This window comes from Gossypium hirsutum, chromosome D03 (genome assembly GCF_007990345.1).
Source record: "Gossypium hirsutum isolate 1008001.06 chromosome D03, Gossypium_hirsutum_v2.1, whole genome shotgun sequence".
In the NCBI taxonomy this organism is placed as follows: Eukaryota; Viridiplantae; Streptophyta; class Magnoliopsida; order Malvales; family Malvaceae; genus Gossypium; species Gossypium hirsutum.
The window spans coordinates 42663101-42689346 of NC_053439.1; the positions used below are offsets into that span (position 1 = coordinate 42663101).

The 26246-nt window shown below is 35.0% G+C and overlaps 1 protein-coding gene across 3 annotated transcripts; it reads left to right on the plus strand.

The window, feature by feature from the left end:
* The first annotated feature begins 20872 nt into the window (after window positions 1-20872).
* On the plus strand, window positions 20873-26085 carry LOC107949665 (trehalose-phosphate phosphatase A). 3 transcript variants are annotated; one of them, XM_041090151.1, is made up of 15 exons: window positions 20873-21296; window positions 21468-21573; window positions 23227-23277; window positions 23368-23432; window positions 23549-23858; window positions 23951-24091; window positions 24173-24244; window positions 24362-24484; window positions 24589-24645; window positions 24726-24827; window positions 24965-25042; window positions 25131-25200; window positions 25290-25360; window positions 25436-25528; window positions 25694-26085. In XM_041090151.1, exons 4-15 carry the CDS (start codon window positions 23389-23391, stop codon window positions 25754-25756), a joined length of 1224 nt encoding a protein of 407 aa, XP_040946085.1. In that variant the 5' UTR covers window positions 20873-21296; window positions 21468-21573; window positions 23227-23277; window positions 23368-23388; the 3' UTR covers window positions 25757-26085. The 3 variants fall into 3 exon arrangements, with proteins under 3 accessions (XP_040946085.1, XP_040946086.1, XP_040946084.1); XM_041090152.1 differs by lacking the exon at window positions 21468-21573 and having other exon boundaries at window positions 20873-21382; XM_041090150.1 differs by lacking the exon at window positions 21468-21573.
* Window positions 26086-26246: the final 161 nt, after the last annotated feature.

Here is a 26246-nt window from a genome sequence, read left to right on the forward strand (position 1 = left end):
TTGATCAAGAAAATATGCTCTCTTTTGCTCACCCATTTTATTTGTTATTTACTCTTTGTCTATTTATTTTATAGCTCTTATCAATAAATTTGTAAAAGTTCATAAATTTTTTTGTTAATATAAATTTTAAATAATTAAAATTAAATAAAAAATATTTTCTTGAAATTTAATAATAGTCTAATACTTCTTTTAATCATAAAATTATATCCTTAAAATTTCTTTTGGCTTAAATTGCATATCGTTCATGGATTCAGCCACGTATTCTTTATCAAACAATCAAATTATAATGATGTAATCATTTAAGAAAATTAAAATAAAATTTACAAAATTATTAAAAATACGAATTAAATTTTTTTATATCCCTATTCACATCAGGACACGTGATAAGGTAAAAGAACACTTGAGCAATAAGCTGTTTTGTTACAAACATCCTTGTCCCATCGAAAACATCTCCCTCACACGCTCCATAATGATGGTCAGATGGCTAGTCCAACACGTTAACATCATCTTGCACGAGACATTCGCTTAGAAATACCTCTAGGAATGATAAAAAAGGGATCGACTCTTTAAGAATACTCAACATACACTCTGCCAACATACCTCCAACTCCCAGCTTTAGCACTCTTCACCTCCAGTCTCCATAACCTCTAACTCTCCGCCTCGATTGGGTGAATCGACCTCTGTAATTACCTTTACTATATCCTTTGTACTCCTTGTTACATCATTATATCAACAAATAATATAAAAAAAAACTATTGAAATCTTTAAAATAAAAAAAATTCTCATTTTTCATTAAAAAAACATTTTATATTGCTTAACTAAACAATTTTTCTCACAAAAATCTCTATTTTTATGAAAATAAAATTTAAAAACTTAGTTTTCCTAAACCAAATAAACACATATTTATATCTATATGCATCTTTTCTTGCCTTTGTTTGTATAAGACATGGGAATTTCTCAAAACTAGTTGCGTCTACCCGCTGTATGGAAAGAATGAAAAAAGAATATATACTTTAATGCCTTTTATAGTTTTATTCTTTCTGTACGGATATTTAATAATTAATATGCCTATATTATACTTGATAAGAACAAATGCCTGGCGGTAATTCGTGACTGAATTGATGTTTGATTGCCACTTGCGCACAATACAACCAATGAAAAGTAGAGGGAAAATTAAATTTATAGATAACGATGAGGAAACTTTTGCTTATAACTTAGATGGTTTTTAGGGATAAATGATGATTTTAAAAAAATTAGGGGTTTTGGTCAATTTTTTCAAAATTTAGAAAAATAGGTTTATGGAGAGAGACGACAAAAAACACCTTCTGCAAGGATCGTTTACAGCTGACGTTGTAAGAGGGATGCTGAAAGCACATCCTACAGCTGGAAACACTCCCTGCAAAAGGCATTTTTATCCTAGCTAAACGTGTCCCCCACAACGCGTTTCTGAAAATCGTGACCAACCCTAACCCTAAGCCCGAGAATCCCGAGATAAAATTCACGCATCCATCCCATCTTTTCCGTGGCAGATAATAATGTTATCTTTAAAATTTTTTTCAAAACAATGTTGTTTGTTAGAACCGTTTTTTTGACTTGTCATGCCCAATCTTTTCTAACAATTTGAAATTATATTTCATATTCGGTGGTAAAATTTCCTATAAAATGAAGTCTTTCTATGGAAAAGTTTTCATAGTTAAATTTCGAACAAATTGTTTTCATAAAGAGATTTGCATAAGGAAAATGTTGTTGATGTTAAAAATCTGAAGTTCAAAAATCGACCCAACAAAGTAAATTAGTTCTAGTGTTTTTGCTTGAATTTGGATAATGAGTACTTATTTTTCTGTATAATGTTTTCATTTTAAACATTTGAAACATGTCTTTTGGGCAAAGATGAGTAGAAGAATTAGAGCTGTTATTTATTACGACGGTCAAATTTGTGACACTGATGTAGGGGTTGTTTTTGTATCAGACCAATCTACAAAATTGACTTTCAACCAGAGCATAAAATTGAATGAGCTTCGGTCAAGTATTAAAAGGAATGTGATGACTTGAAGCCAGAGGAAAATATTGAGCTTGAAATATAGATATCTAACGTCACTAAACCCTGTTAAATATGATATATTTGAGTTCAAAGGCGACATGGATGTCGATGCAATGCTCGATACACATTGCTCTAGTGGAATTGCTGCTACACTAGAGTTATATGCCCACTTTGTTGATGTTGAGGAAGGTGGTCCGAGTTCAACAATAGTTCTAGTAAATGCGTTTTGGGAATAAGAAGTAGAAAGTCCAATCACACGGTTGTGCAGTGGCATGATTTTGTTACAAAGATCCTATTAGGAAATGCCAGAATCATCAATTGGAATGCATTCCTCGGTTTTAGCCTCTATTTCAACTTTGGGGTACAATTAGGGTTAGTTGGTAACCCGAACTTGGAGACTCTGACACAACATTCTATGAGTGCTTTTAATTTCAACTTCCTAACGTCGATGTTCTATGCTGGAAACATATATGCGGGTATGTCATTAAGTATATGGTGTCGATAACCTAGTTGTACATAGCATGCTAGTTGTAGGCGATGGAGGATACATTGGTGTTGTTGACAACAGTGGCGTGTAATATGCTCCTGGGATGGAGGTGGTGCAAAAAATATTCTTGGAGAAGGTGTTTATACATTGTATGATGGTGTATAATATGATGCTTGTGTGAAAAACATGGGGCTAGTTAAAACCTCGAAAAAATATGAATCATAGTCATCGGGAGGTAGTGCACTCATCTGTATAGAATTTGGGGCTGAAGTTGATGATGATGAACTCAACACATGTACTCCCAATCGCGGTCTCATGCAGGGTCGTGTTGGTCTTCTACAATGAATTTGTCTACTCCTTTCCTCCGTCGACAATAGATATGACTTACTTTGAACTCTAAACCATGTCATGTAATCCAAAGACATCGTCACATTCGGTCAGACAATTGGTTCACACATAGGTATAAAATCGTATCTATGTTCTTAGATGTAGATATACTTGACATGAAATTTAGGCCAATCTTCATCGATTCTCCCTTGGAAGTCAATTTTTTAAAGTTTATCGAGCTCTTCGGGTGAGGGCAGAATATTTTTCACAAACCCAAACTATCGCATCACTCGATTAGATTCATGCATCTCAATCATCGAAAAAACTATCAATGACACTTTGACGTGCCAAATATTACAATTCGTCAAAAATTCGACCAGGATGCATTCTTGAATTCTCGAATCAGAGTATGACATCCATTCAAATTATAGTACGAAATTGTAAATTTTATTATGTACCTAATATTAAATTTCAAATCATTATGTAATTATTATATAATTGGAAATTTAAAAAAAACTAACATCAGTTTCTGACCGTTGATATGACAATAACTGGATATCTTCGAGCTCATTCGGTATACCTACATGACTCGCTTTATTGTTCCACCTATTCAAATAATATGTTATTTCAAAAATATAATAATGAAGAAAATAATATGATAACTATATTATTAAATGAATATTACCTTATTATGTGTGAGAGTTAATAAGGGAAGTTTACTTGGGGACGTAAAAATGGTAAGCAGTACCATGCCCATGATTGAAGAAAGAGTATACAACCACTGATTTTAGTTTTCTGTGCTTCAGTTGTTCGACACATCTCTCGGTACAATGTATCAATAAAACTGATCCCCAACTGAGTTGCCAGGCTTCTTTTAAGTCGATTACTTGTAGGAGCCACCTTAAATATACCAGATTTTGAGATTTATCTAGCATTAGAAGACACTTGGTTAACCTCAGTATGAACGCTCGAGCGAATTGTTGTCTTTCAATCGCATTAGAAGAGTTGTCGAGATGTGAAAAATTTTATTTTAACCATTTCATTTCTATCTGGCTACCATTAAACTTGTCCAGCACCTTGTCTAATAGTTGGTGGCAAATTGCACTCCAATCACCAATGCGCATTACCTTCGTAACGACTGACCCATCAACCAGTAAACTGAGTTGTAATGCCACATCCTCGAGCGTAATTGTATACTTACCACACAGAAGATGAAATGTATGTCTTGAGTTTCCATCTTTCTAGGAAAACTCTGATAAGTATGGACTCCAATTTAGTCCCTCTGAGTATACGTGACACGTGTAACAATTCCGCCTCTTCCAAGTATTATTCAATAGCACGTGGTGCACTCGCACTTAAATTGTGTATATATGTCTTGATAATTCGATCTTCAGTCTAATTATATAAACATAAAAATCTTAAAAAATGATAATATTAACAACTTAATTATTTTGTTAATTAAAATAAAATTGTAATAATTTTTTCTTACCATTTGTAATTAGACGCCGGAAATATGTTTGTGATTCAAACGAATTAGAGGCATGGCCATTTTAAAAAAAAAATTATGAAAATCAAATAAAATCAAAGAAATTGCAAAATAGAAAATTGAAAGAAATTGAATGAAAAAATTGAGAATAAAATATTTGAGAGAGTTGATGAAAAGGATTGAGAGAATTAAGAGAATATGATTGAATGAAAAAAAAAGAAAATAGGCGGGGTAAAAAAAATTAACCATTGGAAAAATAAGTAACCGTTGAAAGAAAAGGTTATCGTTGGAAAAAAAAGGTTGCTATTGGTAGCTAATTGTTACCCAACGGATTAAAAATTTAAAAAAAGGAGCCAAAAACACCCCTTATGGGGTGCATTTTTGGTTTTTTTTTTCAAAATCCGTTTGTTTTCCTAAAATTAAGAAAAACTACCCTAAAACCTTAAATTCCATTTAAAATTGCAATATTTGTCAAAATTCCCCTATTTAGATAGTTACTTTTTAAAACAATATTTTAAATATGGAGGATTATATGTAGTATTCATACTTTACAAGGTTAAATTATTTTTCGAGTTTAAATTTGGCAACTACTATCATATTAGAGCTTAAACTTTTTTTTTTAGCTTAAGCTATTGGATTTGGCAATTGTTTTTGTATTGAGGCCTGGATTTTTTTGTCCAAGTTGATCCATGATATCTCCTTGAAAACTCTAAAGTTCAGGCTCCAATGTGAGAACAATTATCAAGTTTAAACCTCAATATAAGAACAATTTCCAAGTTCGAGGATTAATTTAGACAAAAAAAAGTTCAAACCCCAATGTGGGAATAATTACCTAGTTTAAACTCTAAAACAAAAAAAAATTACCAAGTTTAGTGGTTAACTTAAAAAAAATTCTAAACTCCAATACGAGAGTTTATGTCGATTTTAACCTACTCTATATATAAAGCTTACTTTTTGGTATATCTAGCCGCAAAGAAGCGAAGATGTGCTTTGAAGGTGATTCAATTGTTCCCATTAACACAATGCTAAGGGCAAAGGAATTGGCTAAATAGTAATTGAAAAGGGGTCGAATGGTATCCGAATGGAAAAAAGTCTATGTTGTTAATTCATTCTATTGTGTGTTTCTATGTGTGTCCTCCTCATGGGAGCCAATTTCCTATTTATATGGCACAGTTACATGATTTGACGTATTATGATTAGGTAGGCCCCATGAAGGTTAACATGTATCCTACTATAGGGTAAACATGTATCCTATTTATATATCAGTGGGTTGGACATGTTGTTCGGGTTGTGGGTTGGTATGGGAACTAGGTCAATTTGAGAATCTGGTAGAGGTGAATACCATAACAATTTGTCCCCCATTTGGTTGAAGAAGAGTCACTTTGTGACTCTTCTGAGATTTGATAGGTGTGTGATATGGGGACTTCTAAATGAAGCTTTTTAGGCACATCTCTTGTATAAAACTTACCGGTTACGCCTTGCCATGTAGTAGGAGGGTACGATTATAATAATTTGATTGCATAGGAAATGAACCATCAAGTTTTGGGCTCCTTTAAAATGACCTCTATTTAGCCCTAAACTTATCCAACCATTTGAATTTCAAACTCTTTGCAAAAGAGGTGTAGTTGAGGAGAGAAATCGACATTAAAAGTTAAAAATTATGAAATTCCCTAAATCATTATTCTGGTTAGTCTAGGTTTGGTAAGTCGTCATGGTCAGAACAAGGGGAGGTGGCCGTAGTGGTGGTAATGGTCGTGGTAGGCTCAATTACGGTATTTGAGGTATTTAGAGGATCATGTGACTAGTACACCAGTGGAGGCCAAAGCCTATCATTATACAACAAGTACGAGGAAATGAGTCGATAGTTGGCTGTGCGAGGCATTCAACTGCCCAATATTGCTTACAAGATCCAATTATGGAGGCTGCGAATAGGTTAAGTGATGTCAAGAAGGGTTTTATACTTCCTTTACATGTGTTGGAGGTTGGTATTCACCTTCCTCTTCATCCATTCTTCTTCTACCTGCTTGAGGAGTAGGGGATAGCTCTTGGGTAATTATATGGTTTCTCGTGGTGGGTCGCAATTGCGTATTTCATAGATTGTTCTGTCAAGATGAAACACCACTGTTTGTTGTTTTTTAAAATCTCTTCTAGTTAAAGGCTTGCAATTGGAGAGGTTCACTAGGTCTTTTCTATTTTACTTCTCCAAAAGGATGTGACTCAATTATCTCAAATTGGTTGTCTAACTTTCATTTAAACCGATCCAAATATGTCTGAGTGAAAAATAAATTTGAGGAGGGCTTCAAATTCCCTACCAAATGGTCTGTCCCCAACAAAGCCATTTGTATGTAAAAACGACCTATTACATGTTAAGTAGGGTGGGCTCAACTTGCAAGGTTTCGCAAAGGTTACGCCTTGAAACGTTAGAAATTGTTGACGATGAGGAATGTGTTCCACTTTTTCCTTCTGGATTTGAGGCCTAATAACTGGCGACCCATTACTGGTAAGAATGACGTGAACTCGTAATCACTGTTACCTGCAGAGTTCACGTAGCCACATGGGGCTGCTGATGAACTAGGGCTTATTCTTGTAGAAAAAGGAATGAAACCTTGGAATTACTTTATACATTTTTTAAATTGAAGCCTCATTCATGGTATTCCAAGTCCACTGGGATTCAATAAGATAGCACGATCACTCTTATAAATATTGTTGGTGCTGACAATAGACTTGTTGATAATACAAGCATAGCTCAAATTGGTGAAGAGTCTACACCATCAACTGAATCAACAAGTCTATCGAGAGAGATTGATGTATACATGAATGTACTGTCATTTATGCAGAATGTGCGAAGTGCTCCTTTCAGAGTTTCTACCGAGGAGGGAAGTGGAAGCAGTAGAAAGAGGCAAAAGATAATAGTTGGTTCTGCCGATATTGTATTGAACAGTGAAGATGAAGATACGCTAAAGGAATGCGAGATTTACGAAAAGAAAGGTAAAAATTGTGCAGCACCCTCGACGACCAAGACAGCTGCAGTTGTCACCTATGCTCCATCAGTGTCTCTTCTCCCTATTAGGCCACCTACTGGTGGTCATTTGGGGTATTCCAAAATGTAGAACCCATTCTTCATAGGAGCTCATTGAAGTTAGTGTCCGTTGATGGTAAGTCAACACTTTATTTCTTTAGCATGATTAGCTGAGAGGGAAAATGTTCCCCTATTGCCCTATTGAAGCGAGTAAAAAGTAGAAAGAACCGATGCCCCAAAAGGTCAGAGAATATATTTATCGCTCTGGTTCATCTTCTTCCACCAAAAGGCCATTCTTGAAAGATCTGATTCTATCTTTACAAGTAGCTCTTATTGAGATTGAAGTTAACACCTTGGGGCTCTCAAATAGTATAGAAGAGGAAGAAATAAAGAATAAAGAATAAAGAATAAAGAATTTGAGAATTCATTCCAGTCCATCCAAAGATAATAGAAGGCTGGTAGAGAGGAATGAAGGGATAGATAAATGCCTTATGCTCTTAGAGAAAGCCAATGATCAATTGCATAATGAGCTTTCTATGCTTCGAGCTGAAAAACTTGGCCTTTAGGAAAGTATGGAAACCATGGGTGAGAAGCACAAAATTGATACGGCTAACTTTGAAAAGTGCCATGAGGAAGCCCTACGAAGTACTAAGCAGAGACGATGCACAAGTTTCAGGACTATATGCCAGACTTGAAGTCAAACATTTTGTTGCACACCTAAGTTGTTGGGGGGCCTTTTGATGCTTGGAGGGTAAACCTCGATGCCTTGAGTCATCTTAAAGATTCTCAACTTGGTTTTGACATCCACTTCCTTTCGGGACCTGCTTGGGAAGAGTTCACTAAAGAGTGGAAGAACTCAAATAAACTTTTTATGGCTGATAAACTTGTTAAGCATAGTGTTGCTCCCTTTGTAGATTCTAAGAAAGGTGAGCGAAAATACAATGGAAGATGTTGATAATAGGAGTTTGGTAGAGAGGAATGAAGGGATAGATAAATGCCTTATGCTCTTAGAGAAAGCCAATGATCAATTGCATAAAGAGATTTCTATGCTTCAAGTTGAAAAACTTGGCTTTTAGGAAAGTATGGAAACCATGGGTGAGAAGAACAAAATTGATACGGCTAACTTTGAAAAGTGCCATGAGGAAGCCCTACGAAGTACCAAGCAGAGACGATGCACAAGTTTCAGGACTATATGCCAGACTTGAAGTCAAACATTTTGTTGCACACCTAAGTTGTTGGTAGGCCTTTTGACGCTCGGAGGGTGAACCTTGATGCCTTAAGTCATCTCAAAGATACTAAACTTGGTTTTGACATTTGCTTTCCTTCGGGACCTGCTTGGGAAGAGTTCCTTGAAGAGTGGAAGAACTCAAACGAACTTTTTGTGGCTGATAAACCTGTTGAGGATAGTGTTGCTCCATTCGCAGATTTTGAGAAAGGTGAGAGCGAAGATACAAGGGAAGATGTTGATGATTCAAATGCCAATGTTTAATTTTCTTATCTTATATCCGTTGTATCTTGGCTTTTCACTTTGAAATGAAAAGACTATTTTTATTTGTGTTTTTTAAACTTTAAGCAAATTGTCTTTGATGTGTTTCCTTTATTAAATACAACCAAAAGTCGATAAACTGTTTAGTATAGCAATGACTTTAAATTGATGAGCTCTTAAAACATTTATTATGATTGTAAATCGACAAACTCAAAATAAACTGTTCATGATCGTAAATCAACAAGTTTTAATAATATCAGTCGTGATCATAATTCAGCAAGCTGTTTGAATGAAGTTGTGGTCGTAAATCAGTGAACTCAAAATAAATTGTTCATGATTGTAAATCAATGAACTTAAGTTGCGATCGTAAATCAGCAAGCTTTAATAATACCAGTCGTGATCGTAAATCAGCGAACTTTTTGAATAAAGTTGCGATTGTAAATTAGAGAACTTAAAATGAACTGTTCATAATCGTAAATCAGTGAACTTAAATTGTGATCATAAATCAACAAGTTTTAATAATACCAGTTGTGATCGTAAATTGACAAACTAAAAATAAATTGTTCGTGATCATAAATCAATGAACTTAAGTTGTGATCATAAATCAACAAGCTTTAATAATACCAGTCGTGATTGTAAATCAGTGAACTGTTTGAATGGAGTTGTGACCGTAAATCAGTGAACTCAAAACGAATTATTCATGATCGTAAATCAATTAACTTAAGTGTGATCTTAAATTAACATGCTTTAATAATACCATTCATAATCATAAATCAGCGAACTGTTTGAATGGAGTTGCAATTGTAAATCAACAAGCTCAAAATCAACTGTTCATGATCGTAAATCAATAAACTTAAGTTGTGATCGTAAATCAGTAAGCTTTAATAATACTAGTTGTGATCGTAAATCAGTGAACTTTTTGAATGGAGTTGCGATTGTAAATTGGCGAACTCAAAATGAACTGTTTATGATCATAAATTAATAAACCTAAGCTGTGATAGCAAATCAGTAAGCTTTAATAATTCTAGTCATGATTGTAAATCAGCGAATTGTTTGAATGGAGTTACAATCATGAATGAGCGAACTCATAATGAACTGGTCATGATCGTAAATCAATGAACTTAAGCTGTGATTGTAAATTAGCAAGCTTTAATAATACCAGTTGTGATCGTAAATACCCGAACTCAAAATGAACTGTTCATGATCGTAAATCAACGAACTGTTTGAATAGAGTTGCGATCGTAAATCAGCAAACTCAAAATGAACTATTTATGATCGTTAATCAATGAACTTAAGTTGTGATTGTAAATCAACAAGCTTTAATAATTCCAGTCGTGATCATAAATCAACGATCTGTTTGATGTATTCCCTACTTGGCAACCTTGAACAAAATTTCCAAAAATCATAAATTTATTGAACAAGAAGGTGAAGTGCTCATACATAGTATTTTTTAAGTGACGAGCGTTCCATGTGTGAGGCAAAATAAGCGTTCCATTTTTTCTACAACCTTGCAGGGTCCCTCCCAATTGAGAGCCATTTTCCCTTACTGTGATACTTGTAGGCTAGCCTCAGTGTTTCTTAAGAATAGGTAGCCCACTTGAAATTGTCTGTTCTTTACTTTGACATTGTAGTATTGAGCAACCTGTCAAGCTCGCCCCATGTTTTTGAGTTATGTTGTCTTTCTAACTTCATCAATAAGATCTAAATTGAGTCTTATGGCTTCCTGGTTGGCATTTTCATTAAAATGCGATGTTCTATGTGATCGCAAGGCTATCTCAATAGGAATTACTGTTTTAACACCATATGCCAATGAAAATGTCGTTTCACCCATTGCTGTATGAAGGGGTGTTCTCAAAGCCAACATAATTCTTGGAAGTTCCTACAACCAGGCACCCTTAGCATCATCGACCTTTTTCTGTCAGAATTTTCTTGTTCATTGCTTCAACTTGACCATTTGTTTGGGGGGGTTTCATAAAACTTTGGGCAAGTGATATTTGTAGGTATGTACATAAATTCTTGAATTTTCCCTAGAATTTGGTTCCATTGTATGTTATGATTAAATGCGGGATGCCAAACCTACAAATAATAGATTTCCAGAAAAAAAGGACTCTATCTGCCCCTCTATTATTGTAGCTAACGTTTCGACCTCTATCCACTTAGTAACGTAATCAATAACTACAACTATTAATTTCTTTTGAGTTGTGGCCATTGGAAATGATCCTAAGATATCAATTCCTCAAGTTTAAAATAGCCAAGGACCAGACATCATTTTTAGAGGTTCAATCGGTGATCACTGTACTAGAGCATGCTTCTGGCGAACATCACAAGCGCAAACCAAGTTCGGGCATTCTTCTATATAGTCGGCCAATAATATCCCTGCTTAAGAACCTTGTGGGCTAAAATTCTTCTCCTTAGGTGATCGCCACATATCCCCTCATGTATCTCCCTTATGACATTTTCAGCTTCACCAGGAGTTAGACATCTCAAGAGAAGTTGGGAATAACCCTTTGTAACACCCCTTACCCGGTCTAATCGTCGGAATCAAGTTATAGGATGCTACATCAGTAAACAGAAATAATCACATACATTGTCATTAATAATATTCCAATAATTCAATATATACGAGTCAATTCTTATGTTTATCATGCGTTTCAAAAAATATGAGACTCAAACGAGCTTATGAAAGCTCTTAAACCGACTTGAAACCAATTCAGGACCATTTTGAAACTTTTAAAAAAAGATAGGTAGAAAGGCAAAACAGGGGTCACACGACTATGTGGCTAGGCTGTGTGGTGCTATATCACATGGTATATCCCTAAACCGTGTGGTGCTATATCACATCATTCAAACTTTGCCATTCTCATTAACTTTCTAGATACTAACTTTGCAACAAACCAACATCATTTAGTAAGTTATATACATAAGCTTATATACAAGAACTATTGTGCCAAAACACACTCACTATCTTGCAAAGGTTACCCATCCTATGTACATGCCACAGATAACCAAGCTTGAAACATACAAAATCTACCGAATCAAGAGACGATAGGTCTGTGCTTCTCGCTGATTCGATCGACACGTTTCGGACATCCAAAATCTACAGCGAAAGTGGTAACATGAGTAAGTATTATAAGATACTTGTAAGCTCATACAATATAAACAAATAGCTTACCTTAAGCACTTAACAAATACATAAATCAATATGAACAATCTCACCTATCATAACATTCAAAATAACATCAACCAAATGAGATTTAAGTCAAATCCACATATATGTATACATATAGCTTCAAATGGTGAAACACCAACTTCAACTCAAAATATATCATGAATTCATTATTTAATTTATCACCTTGTTCACATTCACCATTCAAATTTGTATCATATACCCTTATCATAAACATTCATTTGCCAACATCAAGTTGCATATCTTCATATTTTCATCCTTTTACTTCTACTAGATGAAACATCGTAAAAGAACTCAATACACAGGTGAAAGTAATAGTGTCTAGTTACCAGTATGGGTTAAACCTACACAATATTTATCAATTTCTCATTTGAGCTAATCATGAATAATAGTGTCTAGTCACTCGTTCGGGTTGAACCTATACAACAAGTATCAATTACTCGTCCGAGCTAATCATAAACAATAATGCATGGTTACCCATTTGGGTTAAACCTACAGAAAAAGTAGCCTGGACAGGGCTTAATATACATGTACCTTCGAGTCTGCAACAAATGTTGAAGCTTGGTATGTACCATCAGGCATCAACTCGTAACCTCATATAGAAGACCTTTACTAAGTTCATCGGGATTTGACCTCAAATTATATCTAAATTCAAAAATATTAACAAACCACCATTTCATATTTAAGTATAAAAAAACAACAACATAATCTTAGTTATACAATATGAACTTACCTGACAAAACAATAGCCGTTTAGATGATAAGGATTATTCGATAATTTTCCTTTTTTCTCGTAAGTCCTTCGGTGGTTGTATTTCTTGATCTAAACCATAATTCAATTCAATATTCTATCCTAAATATATCTTAACAATATATTGAAGTTAAATAATAGCTCAATCCCATCTATGCAACATTTCTTTAACTTTTGCGTTTATTTCAATTTAGTCCCTAAAATTGAAAATACCATAACTTTCAAATTTGAGCTTCGATTTCAAAATAAGTCTCAATTCTATCCTCCAAAAGTCCAATAGAATTCATAATTTCAAAATTTTTATGCACACTTCAAATTTATTGCATTTTAGTCCCTAAGCTCAAGACTAATAACTTTTTGCTTTACAAACTAGTATCTTAATATATCTAAGCTTCAAAACTAACCAAATAACCACAAAAGATTCAATAAAAAATCAATGAAATCTTCTAAAAACTTTAAAATTTTCACGACATAGTCATTGGGCTAGCTAAATCAAGCTGTTGAGGTTTTAAAAATATAAAAATTACAAGAAACGAGCTAGGAACCATTTACCAAATTAGAGCTGAAGAGCTTGAAGTTGAAAAGAATGGTTGTTAAGTATTTTTTTGGTTAGGGACAGTGAGGAAGATGATAGAAAAAGAAAATAAAACCTTGTTTTTACCTTTTTACCTATTTGTTTATTATTTTAAACATAATTTTTTAACGTAAAAATTACTTAATAAACACATCCAACCGTGCACCCACTTTTAAAGTGGTCAAATTTCCACTTTGAACCCTAATGTAAATATAATTACCCTTATAATAGTTGAAAATCAATAGTGATAAACTTTTACAATTTTTATGATTTAGTCCCTATACTTAATTACCCATTCAATAACCCAAAATTAGCATATCAAAACTCAACTCAAACCTAATATAGAATCATTAATATTAAATAATATTATTAACTGACTCGATCATTGGAATACGGGGTTCCAAAACCACCATTTTTGATACCACTAAAATAGGGCTGTTACACATTTTTTTATATAGTACACCTTTTAACATGAATATCTAAAGGTGGTAGATTTAAATAATTTTAGCTAAGTGAAAGCTAGATAATTTTTAGGTACGAAAATGTATTAAATGTAAATAATAATGTCATACCTCGTTGTTTTATGTTGTATCTTGGTTAACTCTTTCTTTCTCAACTATTGACTTCCCCTTACAAGGCTTTTATAATGGGAGTCATCCATGTTTGTTCCTGATTTGAATCAAGTACCTGTTGGTTGTCGTAGCTTGGGGTGGCTCTATGCTCTAGAAAAATTTCCCTGATGGAGGATGCTAATTTGGATAAAGTGTAAGCCTTTGTATTTTTTGCCTTGGATAATTGTTGAACTTCTGCCTACAGTTCTCTAAGCCTTTGTATTTTTTGCCTTGGACAATTGTTGGACTTCCGCTTACAGTTCGCTAACTATGGCATGGTATCTCTTTAGACTAGGCTCTTTTACTTCGTATCCTTCGATCATTTGCTTCGCTACCAACTGAGAATGAGTGAATATTATCAATTCATTTGCTCCCAATTGTTTAGCTAACTGTAGTTTAGAAATTAGTGTTTGATACTCTGCCATGCTGTTCGACGGTTGGAAGCCAAATGAGAGTTCATATTTCCACTTGTTCTCATTAGGATCTATAAGGAGGACATCCATTCCAAATCCCTTCTTTGTTGTTGAACCATCTACATACACTATCTAACGTTTTGACTTCGCGGTTGGGCTATTTTGTCCTTGAGGTGAGCTAACAACTACATCTTGTATAATAAAAAAAATCAAATGCATATTAAAATGAAATATTGCGAGGAAAAGAGCATATTGTCATATAAAATTTCAATAAACACTGTGATATTTTAGTATATAATGCATGTAAGTCACGTAACCTCGAATTAGTAAGTTACCTACAGGGGTTGGTGATCTATCAAAAGAGCATTCTACCATAAAGTCAGCAAAAATTTGAGCTTTGATTGCCTTCCGCGAGGAATATTCTATTCCAAACTTTTCTAACTCAATTCCCCACTTTGTCATCCTACTGAAGTGTCCACTCTAGATAGGATGTGCTTAAATGGTTGATCTATTATGACCCTTACGTGATGGGTCTAGAAATATGGTCGTACCTTATGGGCTGCCACTACCAAAGAAAAAATTATCTTCATTGTCTTTTAATATCTTTGCTCGTCATTTTTTAATATCTTACCAACATAATAAACGGGAAACTGGCAAACTCCCTCTGTTTTGATTAGGACCGCTGCAATTGTTTCTTCAGATGTGGCCAAATAAAGAGAAAGAGTTTCCCTGTTCATGGTGACATCAAAAGTCACGGAGGAGTTAGATGCAATTTGAGTTGTTCAAAAGAAGCCTGACATTCCTCTATCAAACTAAAAGAAGTCCTTAATGCTTTGAAGAAATGTAAGCACTTATCTACTATTCTGGACACAAACCTATTTAGGGCTACCACTTTTCCTGTTAAGAGTTGAATGTCTTTGATTGTCTTCAGGGAAGGCATATCCAAAATAGCCTTAATCTTCTTAAGGTTCGCCTCGATACCTCTTTTTAAAACCATGAAACCTAGAAACTCGTCTTCTCTCACCCCAAAAACACACTTTTCTGGATTCAACCTCATATTGTAGGCTCACAAAATGGTAAAAGCTTCAGATAGATCTTCAATCCGCCCGTTTAAAGTACTACTCTTCACTAACATATCATCCACATAAACCTCGATGCTGTGACCAATCTTCTCCTTAAAAATCTTATTCATGAGTCACTGATATGTTGTTCCTGTATTTTTTAAACCAAAAGGCATAGCCCTATAACAAAACAAACCCTTTTTTGTAACAAAGATGGTCTTATCCTGGTTCTCTGATGCCATAAAAATCTGATTGTACCCTAAAAATACATCCATGAAACTCATGAACTTATGATTTGCTAAAGCATCCACTACCCTATCAATAGAGGGTAAAGGAAAACTATAATTTAGGCATGTTTTATTAAGACTGGTAAAATCAATACACATCCTTTATTTGTTGTTAGCCTTCTTTATCATAACCATATTTGAGACCCATTCAGGGTACGCCACCTTTCGAATAAACCCTGTCGAGAGTAACTTTCCTACTTCCTGTCTGATAGCCTTCACAACCTGTTAAGCGAACCTTCTTCGCTTTTGCTTAACTGGCTTAACATCAGGACATATGTTCAGCCGATGTACAATCACCTTTGGGTCCACAACAGATATATCTCCGTTGACTATACAAAGATATCTGAATTCTTTCTCAAACATCGTACTAAGTCCCTCCTCTCTTCCTCTATCAATGCTGACGAAATCCTGACAAATTTTTCTGTGTAATCATAAAATAATTACAGAGTCTCAATTACCTCCGCTTCTTCTGGTTTGTGAACCCTCTCTTCACTTCTCACATCCAAACTATCCAAGTCTAGAATCTGACTAACTACAACTTTTTGCTGCGAACTTTGGCCTTGTACTTCTTGCTTGTATGTCTACTTGACTGGCAATATGTGACATTGCCTAGGCAAACGTTGATCAGACTTAATCAACCCTACACCTATTTTGGTAGGAAATTTGAATTTCATGTAGAAAGTGGCGATCATTATCTTAGCTATCTGCATAATAAGGCTCCAAAAAATGGCGTTACAGGCCATAGGATGGTTTACCATAAAAAATTGGACATACTCCGTAGTAGTATGTTCACCATGTCCTAGAGTAATAAGTAAAGGGATACATCCTTTGACTTTGATCGGATGGTTGGTGAAGCCATACAGAGGGCTCGTCCTTTTCAAAGCCTGCTCCTTCAATCCTATCTTTTGGTGTACTTCCCAAGTCAGTACCTCAACATGTTGGAAATGTGTTCATATTGTAGTAAACATGTAATTGTTTTTTATGTATTTGAATGATGAATAAATAAGTTTCACATTTTACTGTTATGTCTTTTGTATTTCTGTATTTCATATTTGCATGCATAGCAAAATTGTGACAAGAAAATATTAGCTCATTGATTTTCTAAGTTCAAACTGATGATAAGTGGCATTGTAAGAACGTTATTGCGAGAAAGATAACTTGCTTTAGTAGATAATCTAAATGAGTCAGTAATCCCGTAAAAGAATCAAAGTGAGCATTTGATTCAAATATTGAGAAGGATTATTGTGTAGGTTACAATTCCAATTGAGGAGATGGCTAGTCTTGGCTATCAGAGCAGTTGACTCCACGGGTAGAGACATAAATGTATTCAGGGGAAGAATGATACATTGGACTAGACTTAAGATGAATTAATTTTGAATCCATTTGTGTTCACTTGTGACATTCATGGTGTGATTTACCTGAATCCTGAATTAGTCACTGACCATGCGTTTGTAACTCATGTGCTTTGATATAAATGGAAGCTTATGCTCTAAAGATGATCAAGCCGATAGTCGATATGTTGGGTACATCACTTGTGTATGACATGGCTTTACTTGCAACAGGAGTTAACTATATCCTCTTATTAGCATTGTGTGGATTGATAAATACAGAACGTGACCACGGGTTGCTTGTTCTCAAACGAACAATTTATCACATTCATTTGTTGACAGTGGTCGTATTGATCATTAAGAAGATACAATGGTGATAATAAGATAAAATAGGATTGTATTGAGTGAACGAATTTAACTCAAAGGAATTAAGGATATCATATGAGGATAACACACACATGACGAGGTCATTGGACAAAACAGTTGGATGAATTACTTTCGTAAAGAGTATACAATAATGAGTTTTCAAACATGGTACTTCTTGTGGACTGACTCCATGATTAAGTAATTGCAAATTATCAGAATGATGCTTCTGGATATAATTGCAATTACTAGAGCCTAATTGTATATGTCCGATTGGTCCCTTCGCTAGTTCATCAAAAGCTCAATCAGACTACATTTGGATTAAAAGAAAATTTAAGACTTTAGAAATAATTTAATTGAGTCAATTTGTTCGACATGGAATTAAATTGGACGGTTGTAAGAATTGTTCAACTAGAGAATTTAATTAAAGAATTTTCTTCAAAAATTAATTTGGAAAATTTAATTGATTTTTGGGAAAATTAATTTTGATCAAGTCAAATTAATTAAAATTAATATGATATTTTTTAAAATTAATTTTCAAGTCAAAAAATTGACCCAATGGGTAATTGAACTTGAAAATTGGACCTGAGATCGTAAATTGGGCCTGGGAGCCTAAAACCAATACCAAGACCCAAAAACTAGTCGAACCAGGCCTGGTATTTTAAACCGAGTTAACGGTCCAACCGGTGGTTAGATCGGATCAGTCGGGCCGTCATTAGTTCAGATCGAACAGGCAGAAACTGAACCAGCTTGAGGTGTTGGAGACTGTGATGGTGGCATTCCGGTGGCTAGAAAATGGTCGACAACGGTGAGTTTTCAGTGGTTGAGCAGCGGAAGAATTATACTCCTACTGGGACTCTATCCAAGAATTTGATTTCAGATTAGCTGTTCCAAAAATAATATTATTTTAATATGTTTAATATTAAATTTAATCTAATATTTATCTTGATAAGTATTATATTTAATATTAAAGTGATTAAGATTAATAATAGTTGAACTCTTTAAACTCTCCCTATATAAAGAGAGCCTTGGGTAATTATTTTACACACACTTAAATTTAAGAAAAAATTGTGGAGAGAAAATTCTCTAAAGAAATTATTTAATAAAATTTCTAGAAATGTTTTTCTTATTTACAACTTGGCCTAAAAGTTTAGAAAAATTGCGAAATTACCCTACTGACAATTTTTGTGAAAATTTTTCTAATTAAAAGCGAGCCCACACTAGGTAGACGTGAGCTTGAGGATAGTGGAGAAGACTATTCAGTCGAAACGTTCATCTTAGACGAATCGAAAAAGTATAATTTTGATTAAGTGTTTATTACTTTAGATATCACAACCAAGTTCTTATTTTGGAAATTTCTTTTAGAACTTTGATTTTTCCCTAAATTTATTTTTCGTTGCGCTTTCCAAACTTGATTTTCCAATAGGCCCTTGAATTAAACCTCAATTGCTCGCCACATAGGTGGTGGACTGGACAAAATTCCTAAGCTTCTCATTTTGTTAAGAATGTATGCACACAAAACATTTAAAAGGGTGTAAAATTCAAATTTTCTACGAGAACATACTTTCTCCTATGCTCACCCTTGGGCCTCTGAAATGCCTTGGATGACTCATTTTGCAAATAACTCACTTATTGTCCCCCACCTTGGACCCGTAGGTTTTGAGAAGAAGGACCTTGCTGGCCACGTGCACTCTGATGACTTCTAAACTGCCTATCATCCCTCTAAAAGGTACCACGAGTTGCTCTCTTAATTTTCTCAGCCTCGACAAACTTGTGTGTCCTCTCATATAAGTCTGCCAAACTGCGCAGTCTATTATCAATAAATGAGTATTGAACATGCTCATTTTGAACTCCTATAATGAAGGCATCAATAACACATTAATCTTCTAAATTCTTTGTGTTCAACATGGTTGCATGGAAGCGCTTAACGTAATCCTGGAAAGATTCTCCTTCCCTTTGCCGCATTGACATTAACCTCATTGGGGTGCTCATTATAACTCTATGGGTACATAACCTACCCAAAAACATTTGGCCCAACTGTGAGAAGCTTCGAATGGAACCTTGCAATAATGAGAAGCATCAATCCTTTGCACTTCCCCTAAGAGTTGTCGAGAAAGCCTTACACTTTGCCACACCAGAAGCTTCCAACACATTCATGTAATCGTTGTATTGCACGGGATGTGCTCTTAGGTCCCTTTTACCTTTAAACATCTTCTTTGGTACTTTGAATTTTGATGGTAACCCTACGACTGCGACCTTTGGAGCCAAAAGGTTGTTAGAACAAAACAACTAATCCATGTCCTACACTCGGGGTTCAATGCCTGTACGTCCCTACGTAAAGCGTCCATCTCAATTTTCCATGACTTGCACGAGCTCCAACAGCCTCCTCCTAGAGAGGTGCAACATTGTCCTGGAGATCAGAATGGTCGAATTGCATCTTTCTCCTTAATTCCTGATTTTGTCTTAACAGCTTCTGGTGAAACAACTACTATAGCTCGAACTTGATATTCTGCTTGTTCTTTCATTAGTCGTAGCTACTCTTGTAAAGCAAATAATTGCTATGGTGATACTCTCTAATTAGAGGGAAATGATGGCCATTGGCTAGAAAGAACATTGAGATCAAAGGAATTAGAAGCACCTCGTTGGCTTGAGTTACTTAAGTTTTCTAGTTGATCAGCAAACCAGCAAGCCAAGAGGTTCGTCCCTCTAGGTTGATTTCTGGTGTCAAAACCTCTAACTTGATCTGATGGGAAGTTGCTATGAAAATTCTCGTTAGGGTGAGTCATCTTTTCTCTGATTTTTTTTATGGTTGGAAGTCTGTTCACGCACATCGCACCAAATTGTTGAGTATTTCTGTGTCCTTCTCATGGGAGCCAATTTCCTATTTATATGGCACGGTTCCATGATTTGACGTACTAAAATTAGGTAGGCCCCCATACAAGGCAACACGTATCCTACTATAGTGTGAACACGTATCCTATTTATATATTAGTGAGCTAGACATGTTAGCTAAATTGTGGGTTGGTATGGAAACCGAATTAGTCCGAGAATCTAGTAGAAGTGAATACCCATTCTTAATAGCATCTTGTATAGCTAGCTTAGGTTATTTGATTGCGTTTTTCAGGAAATAAAATGTAAAAATAAGTAAGTCGACTTTATATTCTATATAAAATAATGTTGTAACAGAAAAGAGGATTAGATTTTGTAAAGATTATATAAGTAACTACTTTGAGTAGGAAATGGTTGCCCTAAGAAAATCATTGCTATAAATAAGAAGGATTTATATTAATGGCAATTGGAGTTGGAAACTGACCACAAACAACGCCGCTTTAAAGGAAGCTTGGATTTCCTAGATATCAACCCTGACTTTGTCTACTCTCTCCTCCATTACCCCAAGGTTTAATAACCAATTCTCTTTTTTAAATTTGCCAATTAATCTCTAGATTCGGGTACAGCTTTAGTTAGTAGCATATACTTTTACTTATAAGTTTTGATTGAACACAGTGAATTAATTGTAGAATTATAAACAGATATTAATTTGATAGGGATGAAATCAACGACCCATTACCGACCAACGACCACTTAGTCATAACTGAAAGTGACGACACACTCACACATGGCTAAGGCCCACCTTGTTACAGGTGTCAGCAATGCCTTCAACTTACCAAATTATATTAACCAATAAATCATACAAATCGCTGGTGAAGTTTACATAGAAAGGAGAGTATGGGAAATCCAAATTGAAGGTGTTTTCTTATGTTTCCTGATTCAACAACCGGGATTTTGATTTGCAAATCACATTTTGTCTCTATAAATAAACAAAAGCTATAAAAAGTTGTTTCCTTCACGTTCTCTGCGATTTCTTCTCCTGTTCAGGTGATTATAAATTTATGATCTTCTCCTTCTCCTTCTCTCTCGTCAACTCACGTTTTTTTTTGCTTCTTTTTTGGCCGGCGGGAAAGGTAAAATCAAGGCTCTCATTTAGTTTACTTCATTACGACGTCGTCAATTTCTTAACTCAGGCTTTCTTTACATTTCTTGAACAAGGAAATGGCGCGTTAAACTTTTTGTTGATTACCTTTTCTCTCTTTTCAACTTCTCTATTTCGCGGCGTGCGTTTGGCTTCATTTCTTCGTTGCTGTGTGATTTCCAGGTTTCTCAGCTTGGTGCACGGTTTTATTTTATGATTCTGTTTCGATCCTTGTTTGGCTTTTCTATGTAATGTCGTCCCGTTGATTGGCTCTTTTAAGTTATCGCCACTAATAATCTCTGCTTTTTCGAGTTTTTAAACAAATGTGGCATTATTATAATTCAAGACTTTATGTGGATGTCATAAATTTCAATCAAGTTCCTTTCCTTTCTTTTTCTTTAAAAAATGTAGGGTTTTTTTCTTTCTTTTTCTTTTTTTTTTTTTGTCAAAACCAATTTCCTTATATATATATATATATGGGTGGTTTTCTTGTTTTCTTTGAATAGATATATACATTTTCTTTTGTTTGGGTCAGATGTTTGCATGATTGGTTAGTTCAGTTTATTTTACTGCAAACAAATGCTGCCAATGTCTATTCCAATTTGCCCTTATACTTGTGTTTGGTTGTGCTGATGTAATATTCCCTTTCTTTTCTTTTTCTTTTTATGTATCTATTGTCAACCTCTCCCATTGCTATTATATGAATGTGGTTATTTTCAATAGTTGAATCTTCAAATCTTCCAAAAAAATAGAACGGCCCCGTCCATGACTTATCTGGTACTCATTGATGGGCAACATAAGCATGGTGGGATTTGTTTTCCAACACTGCTTTAATTCAATTACTGATTCCTAACGTGCTTGGGTCCATTGTGTTTTAGCTGTTTTTTCCATACCCGTTCTGTTTGGTTGCGTTTTTCGTGTTTTCGCTCTCCACTATGTGGGGGTATTAATGGCTTTTTTTATCAACACAACCACCATTTCCTTATTTTTCTATACCAATTATGCCAATTTCATTTTATGAATGGATGCTGCTGTTTCGATTTTCCTTTTGTGTATATTCAGGCTTTGCTACATTTTTGCTTGCTTAGTTTGACTCTGATGTAGGTGATTGTTAATCTTTTTTTCTCCCCTACACTTACGGATTTTGGTTTTGTGTAATTTCCTGGTGGTGATATCTTACTTCATGATGTCATCGATATCGAATCATGTATGTTTGTAGTTTCGTTTAAGCTTTATCAAATCTCTGTGCCGTTAACATGGCAATGTTGGCTTGTACAGTGATGTTTTCTGCATTCATGGAAAGATTGTAAGCACCAGTTCATGTATAAAATATTGGATTATGTGATGCATGTAGGCAACCGATGTTTTGAAAATTATATAAAGTCGGTGGTGTTTTTTAAGGCAAAAAATATTAAACTGCGTAGTGCTAGAATTAGATAAATCAGTAGGATTGATTGGATAAGACATTTCATTGGAAACAATGTGCCTTGAATCATAAGAATCAAGGTCTACCTAGATGTATACATGTTTTATCATGATGCTTCAGCGACATGCACTTCAACCAAAAATATCACAACAGCTTTCAACAGATTCGTATGCATATATTTGACTCCATTGGGGTCACAAGATTTCTTTCCCCCTGTGAATCTTTTGCCCCACTTATGTTTTTATGAAATTCATTGGTTGGTGAGGCATATTTCATACCGCGTGTTCATCATTTTGTGTAGTTTGGATAATTTTCTTTTTGTTTTACTGGTCACTGTTTCATTCTCACTCCTTACAGATGTTATTCCAGACATGAATCTTAACCATACCTCTTATTCCTATAATATGCAGATCTTGTTTACGCACACCGATTATAGCTGAGTAACCTAGAGAGATGAACAGGTTCAATTCAGATAAGAATATCTTTTGAAAACAAAATGATACGAACTTGAGCGTCATTGTGCCAATTCTAACATTTCCTTTTGATATCAGTATTCAGGACTTGTGTGCTTGATGGACTGCTTGCCGAACAACAGTGATAATAAAACATTGAAGAGGTGGTTTTTTATTAATAAAAGTGCTGGCTGAAAAGGGTTGTTGAGATCGAACATTGAAATTTGTTTCTTTGCACTTGAGTGGATTGTTTGTTAAAGGAATCTAATAGCTTTTACAGTTTAAGTAGTGATAGGAGGCTGGATTCAATGGACTTGAAATCCAACCACACTGCTCTTGTTCTTGCTGATCCTGCACCACTAAACAAGTCAACGCTTCGAGTATCTTCCGGTCTGTTGCCATACTCAGGAGCAACTCTCTCTCAGAATCTATTTCTAACTGTTCCTACGATGAAAGCTGGAATTCTTGATATTCGTGCCAGCAATTGTCTGGATTCTATGGAATCCTCATCCCCTCCTGATAAGAAATCTAGGGATTTCAATAATGACCTTGAATCAACTGATACAGATGTTGCATATTGTGCATGGCTGGTAGTAGATTTTCTTTGCTTATCTGACTTTATTTTTGATACAATCAGAGGGGTTATTAATCTACTCTACGTACTCTATCCTTTGCTTTGCAGCTTAAATATCCCTCTGCACTCGCATCTTTTGATCAAATTACAAATCCTGCAAAAGGCAAGAGAATAGCATTGTTTCTGGACTATGATGGGACTCTTTCACCAATTGTGGACAACCCGGATTGTGCCTTTATGTCTAATGATGTAAGAGTCGTTCTTAGTCAAGGATCTCACTTTTTCTTTCTTCTGTACTGATTACATACTAACCGAAACGGTTTTATTTAGATGCGAGCTGCAGTAAAAAATGTGGCGCAATTCTTTCCAACTGCAATAATTAGTGGCAGAAGCCGTGACAAGGTGATTTGAAGACCATGATTTAAAATAATTTTGACACCTTCGTTGGCGCTGTTTTTCATATTACTTGTTATATTGCCTCTTTGACAATATATATTTTATTCGTCTTTGTTTATTCAGGTATATGAGTTTGTAGGGCTATCAGAGCTCAATTATGCTGGAAGTCATGGAATGGACATCATGGGTCCTGTTAGGCAATCTTTTGATGACCACTCTAACTGCATTAGATCTACTGATAATCAGGTCTAGGGCTACAAATTTTCTATCCTTTTTTGCACAGTACCTTGTGTTTCTTTCCTACCATCCCTTGAGTATTTTTTTTTTCATCTTGTTTCTCTTTAATTTAGGGCAAAGAAGTTAATTTATTCCAGCCTGCTAGTGAATTCTTACCTATGATTGATGAGGTGTGTATCTTTCTTAAGAGTGCCATACATGCCCTGACCTTTCCATCTCTGTTCTAACGTAGAATTCTCGTCCGTCTCAGGTTTTTAACTCACTTATCAATAACACCAAGGATATCCGAGGAGCAAAAGTTGAAAACAATAAATTTTGTGTCTCTGTCCATTACCGAAACGTAGATGAGAAGGTGAGAGAGTAGTTGAAATTCCCTTAGCATTAGAGGCCTTTATTATTTTCTTCTGTTGTTGGTAATGGTTATGAAGAGCATTGAAGTACGTTTTCCTTACATAGTGATAAGTTAACTTGAAGGCATTTTCCTTTCAGGATTGGACAGTAGTTGCACAACGAGTCCATGATGTCATCAGAAACTACCCTCGTCTACGGTTGACTCATGGGCGGAAGGTGATCTTTAAAGACTAGGTTTCTTTTCTGCTTTGAGTTATTTAAAATATTATTCATTATTTTTCTTAAAATTATTTGCATAAATTAGGTTGTAGAGGTTCGGCCTGTGATCAACTGGGATAAGGGGAAAGCTGTTACATTTCTTCTTGAATCACTTGGTAAGTATGTCCTTTTAACCTATTGTCATGAGTATGTAGTATTTTCTATGGTTAAAAACATGAGACGAAGAATAATAAAAACGCTTTAGGGCTTAGCAATTGTGAGGATGTGCTTCCCATTTATGTTGGAGATGACCAGACAGATGAAGATGCGTTTAAGGTAAGATATAGATGGCGAAATTCTTGAGATTTCTTTTTGTATTAATACATATAGAGAGTTCATTGGTTTATACAGGTTCTTAGAGAGGGAAATTGTGGATATGGCATTTTAGTTTCATCCGTGCCCAAGGAGAGTAATGCATTTTTTTCCCTCAAGGATCCACAAGAGGTACTTCTGTTTTACTTTCTAGGACTAGAGGTGTTTGATTGTGTTATAGATGGTCATACACATACATCAAATTTCTTCAATCGACCATAGAATGGGAAGTAAAATTGCATGTGCCACAGTTTTTTTATTCCTCTACTAATTTATTGACTCGGTTGGGTTTTGAAGGTTATGGAGTTCCTCAAATCACTGGTGGTATGGAAGAAGACAAGTACCCTCTGCAACAAATAATATAGAGGAGAAGAAAATTTGTGTGATACATAGAATAAGATAGCCTAAGCTATTTATGTATTTCTTAGTTAACACACGAATGGGAATTGCACAGAGGAACTCCATTAGTCTCCAAGACTGTTTCTTTTCAATGCTGCCATGTCTTTAAGTGTATATTCCTGCCTTAACATATCTTTCTGATCTTCAGTTTTGGTCAGTCCTTCTAAATCTTTGTTTTTTCATTCTTTTCTTCTTTGAGAAATATAATAAACCCCTCTTGGCTCCTTCTCTATTATAATTTTACCATTTCTCTTTTGGGGTAATGCAAGTGCAAGGGCACATTGAGGTTTTCTGAAAGTAGTACATGTGTTGGGTGACCCAGCTTGTAAGTTAAAATGGCCGCCTTCCATCAGCTTAGTTCTGTTTCTATTTATAAGAGTAATGGAAAAATAAAATCAAAAACTGATTTGAATTTAGGTGTTTACACCATTTATAAAAATGCAGAGTTAAA